At 46.3% G+C, this 6000-nt stretch overlaps 1 protein-coding gene across 1 annotated transcript in view; it reads left to right on the forward strand.

Annotated features, from left to right (window-relative positions):
• acss1 (acyl-CoA synthetase short chain family member 1) overlaps positions 1-5416 on the forward strand; it is a 104682-nt gene extending 99266 nt beyond the window's left edge. Inside the window, exons 13-14 of the mRNA XM_038804870.1 lie at positions 526-647; positions 4873-5416. Of these exons, the coding sequence (XP_038660798.1) occupies positions 526-647; positions 4873-5052 (302 nt within the window). The 3' untranslated portion in view covers positions 5053-5416. The remainder of the gene's footprint in view (positions 1-525; positions 648-4872) is intronic.
• The last annotated feature ends 584 nt before the right edge of the window (positions 5417-6000 follow it).

The raw sequence follows: 6000 nt of genomic DNA on the forward strand, positions 1-6000 counted from the left end.
TCGTGTTAAATTATTAGCAGATTTTTAAACTCATTTTGAAAAATAATTTCTTAAAACTGTTTTCTCAGAATATCTTAGCTTCTGCCTACACCTAATGAGTGTGCCTCAATCTTTAATTTGCTGTATGAAAATGTTTTTGCAAAGTGATTTATTTTTGTGCTTTGTTTCCTGTTGTATGTCTGTGAGAAACCTTTCATATGATTGGCTGCTTGGATAGCTGGGAGATCCCCAGTAAAGAATGTTGCAATCAGCTGCGGTATCGCTGCACAATGACAGAGCTGAAATTCATGCCAGGGACATCTCTTAATCGTTCACTAAGGCATACTTCGTGCTCAGCAGTGAGCGCCCTTCCTTGACTGCTGACTACACACTCTGGGCCATAACATTTTGATGATTGAGCCAATTTGCCCCTGATTGTCAATGTTGATGATGAGTTGTTTCAATTAAATGCAAGTCTTATGTCAGAATGCAGACTCATGTACTTAGGCATTTCCTGAATTTAAAAAAAAATGTGTTTTGTTTCAGCTGCATTTGCTTTCGTTGTTTTGAAAGATTCTTGCAACATCTCTGAACTGCTCATTGCTAAAGATCTAAAATCAATTGTTGCATCTAAGATAGCAAAATATGCCACTCCTGATCACATCCTGGTGAGTAGCTTCCGTTGTTCCTACAGGTTTACTGGTTAAGAGTCAATGAACAGCAACTGCACTAAGTTAATGCATAACTCTAGTATGTAATGGAGTGTTAAAGCAAGATAAGGAGTGAATTTGAGCTACAATACCAGCACTTCAGTTACATTGTCAGGTTAGTTTTGTTCTCGTACCCGAGAACTTAATACATATGAAATAGTAGCATGAATGGAGCTCATGGCCTTTTGAGCCTGTTCTGCCATTCCATGTCAGGAAGGTTCATGGACAGCCTTCATGTTCCGCTGGCAGTCAAGCCATTATTAATCAGTAGGTGGGCAAGGACTCGTTTGTGGGCTCCTGGGTGTGGATAGGGGCCGGTTCCTTGTTCAAAGGAACTCAGGACTCGATTGAGAGACTCAGTATGGTGAAGTGAGGGATCTGCTGAGAACAATCCCCCTGTCCCTTGCTTTGTATTGTCAGAAAACTTAAATACGTTACCCTCAGTCTCTTTGTCTAAGTGATTAATATAGATTGCATGTAGCTGGAGCCTGAGCACTGATCCTTGGAACACACCACTAGTCACAATCTGCCATATCCCATCTTGCACCTATCACCATGAATTAACACTACCTTCCTTGTTGGCATCTGTTATGAGAGTATGAGGGACACAGAACTGCTCTATTTAAGAAGGAGGCTGTGTAGTGGAGCGCCTTCCAGATCTGTGACTTCCATCACCCAGCAGGGCAAAGTTGCAGGGAAACTCTCTCATCTTCAGTTTTTTCTGCAACAGGGCACAGATCTCTTTTTTTCTACTTTTGCATCTGTCCAAATAAAATTATTGTTATCTATGAAGTATATGTGAAGTATATTTGTATATCCAGTTTTGTATCTAAAACAACCATGAAGTTAAAGTGTTCCTAATAGGGTTGCTAGCTTAATTAAATATACTCCTGGAGGTGCCTTGCCCCCACACTCCACCCATTTGATGGCCAATACATCCAGCTGTGTGATGCACTGCCTTCCTACATCAATTGGAAAGCAAACAGACTCATTATCCAATCGGACGGTGCTTGACTGTCAGCCTAAACAGCTTTTTCACTTCTCTCTCAGTGTTGTGAAAATGAAATGAAAATTGCTTATTGTCACAAGTAGGCTTCAAATGAAGTTAGTGAAAAGCACCTAGTCGCCACATTTCGGCACCTGTTCGGGGAGGCTGATACGAGAATCGAACCGTGCTGCTGGTCTGCCTTGGTGCTAAACAGCCCTAATGCTTGGTGGGGGTGGGGGGGGGGGGGGGGGGGTGCCGACGGACGGACCTTTATGTCCTTTGTTGGGGGGGATTAAATTTAACTTTGAGATCAGGGCACCCTTTAGAAAAGGTGCCCTGATCTCAGGATCCCAGCTTTGCTGACGTGTTTGGCTGCCACCCCTGCAGTTGGCTGTGTGATCGTCGGCAGCTCTCTGAAATTGCGGCGTGCCATTTAATCAGGTGAGAAAAGGCGTCTGTGAAGCCGGCGAGTTTCACACAGCTTTTCTCACCTGATCCACCTGCATAATTTTGGGAAGATTCTGCCAAATTTTCATAATTTCAGAATGGCTGGAATTTTCCAGCTCCTCCTGTCAGTGGGATTGTCTAGTCGCACCGAAGTGAATAGAAATTTGAATTCACTGTGGAGGGACTCACTGCGCTGTGGCGGAATACCCCAGCCAATATTTACAGAACCATTGCTCTTTATAATTTAAAATATATAATTTATGCCAGCTGTAAGCATACTGTGAAATAAGGATGCACACTTCAAAAGTTTAAGCTGATTCACCACAAGTTAATGTGACCTCAGCAGTACATTCCAATCTTTTCAAATCTCACTGATTTGTAATTTCTGGCTAAGAAATGGCCATACAGCTGCACATCTGTCAACTCCTCCCTTAGAATAAGATACTCCTGTCCACTGCCTGAGAGGCTGGAGACATTTTCCATCAGTTTTGAACAGTCAGTTGGGAGCAGAGTCCTGGCTGAAACTACTGAAATAGCTCCAGGAAGTGTCTGATTAGTCTGCTGCCGGTACTTAGAAATTTCCTGGCAAAATTGTGAGGGATTTTAGTGCAGTAAGTAAGAAGAAACTGTTTCCATTGGCGGGAGTGTCGTGTAACCTGGAATTAAAGTGATTTTCACAAGATCATGGCTGAATCTTTTGGCCCCATTGGGGTCGAGCATGGTCTCCATCCCCACCCTGGACCATTTTCCTGGAGGTGGGATGACTGGGGGTGTGCGGGGCAGGAGGAGGTCAGCAAAGGATATCTACGCAAGGAGGGGATAACTAATTAACTTCAATAAAAGCCTATGAAGACCTAGTGTCAGAGGTCGACAGGAATTTTCCAGTCACCCTCTGAGTCCCCAGGGGCATCGGGGAACAGTCCAACTCCCAGCAGCAAACTGAGGGGGGCTAGCACTCCAGGCAGGTTTAGAAGATTCCACTCCATGATGGTCATTCAGCTGCTGAGGTCATTTTCTAATTTAATGTTAAAAACGTTGGAGAGTGAGCAGCTCTACCTTGGAGTGCCCGCTCACTAATCTGAAAAGGCAGTTTTCTGCTACTTCAGTAGCAAAGGACCTCCTATTGGCTTTCCAGGTTGGAGAGCCCACCTGGTTTACATAATTGGATAGCGAGCCCACCCTCTGGCCATTAATTTGCAAATTCGGGGAAAATAACAACTGGGTGACGGTTCCCGACATAGAACAGCTCTTATTGAGTTGTCAGGGTTCTCGCGTGCTGACTGGAAAGCGGCAAGAGACGATGGTGCCCATTTTTGGGAGCCCTGCCAAACCACAAACCAATCATGCAGTGGCAAGGCCAGCCCCTTGCCTTTCCCTACCATCAAAACCGGGGAGGGGGCGAGGAGAGGAGCTTGGCTACCATGTGCAGAGACCATGCCAGCTGCCGGAAGGGGACCCCTCCCAGAGTCCCAAGATCGTGCGGCGGATCAGGCCACAGCTACATTGTTGATGGAGGGAGCAGGTGGGGTTTGGGGGAGAGGGATGCGTGATATGAGTCAGCAAGTAGGTCAGGGGAAAAGCTCTCAGTCCCCCCCACCCCTCCTTATGTCCCTTGATTAGACATTGAGTGCCCCCACCCACCCTGAGGTGAAAAGATGGCCGCACGGTTTTAGCTTAATGTATGACAGACGGCTACTAGTGGCAGTGGGATGTCATTAATTGGCCACTTGTGGGCTTTGCCAGGCACCGGGACAGGAAGGTCAACCATGGATGGGCCTTGCTGGCTTGAACTTAATTCTGGTAGTGGCAGGGAGATGGTAGGGATCTGGTACGCCACCATCCCACCTAATTACACGCCCTTCCTGCCACCAGGCTCACCACCAGTGAATGCAGAAGACTCCACCCATAGTGTCGGTTTCTGATTCCATTGGACCATAACAGGAAGTTCCAATGGTATCGGCCCTAAAAGCCGAAATGGGGAGTAATTTCATTGTGCTGTGCGTTGTTGCCACCTGGTATCCACCACTCTGAAAAGGAAGCAGATTAAACTGTAACTTTCTAAAAGAAATTGGTTATATACCTGAAAATGAAAAATTTGCAGGGGTGATAGGGTGACACAGTGGTTAGAGCTGCTGTCTCACAGCGCCAGGGACCCATTCAATTCTGGCCTTGGGTAACTGTGTGGAGTTTGCACTCCCTCCCCGTGTCTGTGTGGGTTTCCTCCCACAGTCCAAAGATGTGCAGGTTCGGTGGATTGGCCATGTTAAAATTGCCCCTTAGTGTCCAGGGACATGCAAGTAAGGTGGGGTTCCAGGGATGGGGCGGGGGTTGTGGGCCTAGGTAGGGTGCTCTTTCAGAGGGTCAGTACAGGTTTGATGGGCCGAATGGCCTCCCTCTATACAGTAGGGAGTCTATGATTTGATGAATATGGAAAAAGAGCAGGGGGAGGGGTGAGTCTAATTGGAAAAAAGCCAGCACAGGCACAAATTGCTAAATGACCTTTTCGCTGTTTGAAAATATGAAACAGGAATGCAGCAGAATTAGAAATACTTCAATTTCCAAATGACGACCCATCAGGCATGTGAGAGACGATGACCTAATTTCTGTCTGCATCTGGAATGCTGCTGATTTTAACACACAGTCATATGTACCTAGTCAGAACATGAAACTATAGGCACCAATGTCTGTCCCCTTCCCCTGCCTCTTGTATATTTTTGGACTGTGTTTAATTATTGTTTCCAATTTCAGGTTGTGAAACGACTTCCCAAAACACGATCGGGGAAAATCATGAGGCGAGTGTTGAAGAAAATAGCCAGCAATGAAACCTCTAATCTGGGTGATCTCAGCACACTAGACGACCCTCAAGTCATCACAGAGATCATTGCAGCCTTCAAAAAATATAAAGAAGACTCCACGACCAGCCAATAAACAGGATCAGGACTCCTTAAATCATAAAGAATCCCCAAATTTGACATACACGGCACCAATCGGTTGCATACTGTTGGCGCTTATTGTTGTTGCATGGTACTTCCAAACTAATACTGCCAACTTTGATTAATCCTGAATGCAGAATGGACTCCTTCCCATCCCTAATTTTCTCCTTGACCCTTCTCCAGTAGACATACCATTGTGATTGTATGAGTGTGAGTGTCTGTCTCATCCCTGATTCCCGTTGCCGTTGTCAGCGTTCAGGCCGTTCCCACAGTTGGGGGGGGGGTCTGCCAAGCCTATTCCTTGTTCTAAACTGGCCGTCTATATTTGCATATTCCAGCAGATGTTATTCACTAGAAAAGGAAGCCTGGTGGATTTCTTTGTTTTAAAAAAAATTCCCATCACAACACAAGACATTGGGCGGGATTTTCCATTGCCCGATGCCGATATCGTAATCAAGATCGGGCGGAGAATCCCTGTTTACGGCCGAATCGGGTCGGCGCCTGCTTTCTGATGGTCCACCTCCTCCAAAACAGCATCATCGAGGAGTACGCAGCACGCTATTGTAACAGCCTTAGGACGTTACCTGGAGGCCTTCCCCCGATGCTCCGTCCCCGATGGGCCGAGTTCCTGACGGCATGGGGGACGTGTACACTCAGTTTTCATGAACCCGGTGTGGTGGCTGCGGACTGTGTCCATGGACCCAGAAATTCTCCAGACATTTATTTTGGGAAGGCCGGTGCATTTTATATGGCGCGACTGCTAGCCCCTCATCGGTCAGAGCATCGGTGTGGGGGTGGCACCAACTTTTTTGCCGTAAAACCTAGACACTTCTGCCGGACATAGCCTCAAAATCGGAAATTCCAGCCCATTGAGTCTACTTATGAGATCTGTGCCATTTCCCTGAGTAATTATGCACTTCATTAGAAACAAAAGAAATGTTTA

This window comes from Scyliorhinus canicula, chromosome 1, assembly GCF_902713615.1.
Source record: "Scyliorhinus canicula chromosome 1, sScyCan1.1, whole genome shotgun sequence".
Classification (NCBI taxonomy): domain Eukaryota; kingdom Metazoa; phylum Chordata; class Chondrichthyes; order Carcharhiniformes; family Scyliorhinidae; genus Scyliorhinus; species Scyliorhinus canicula.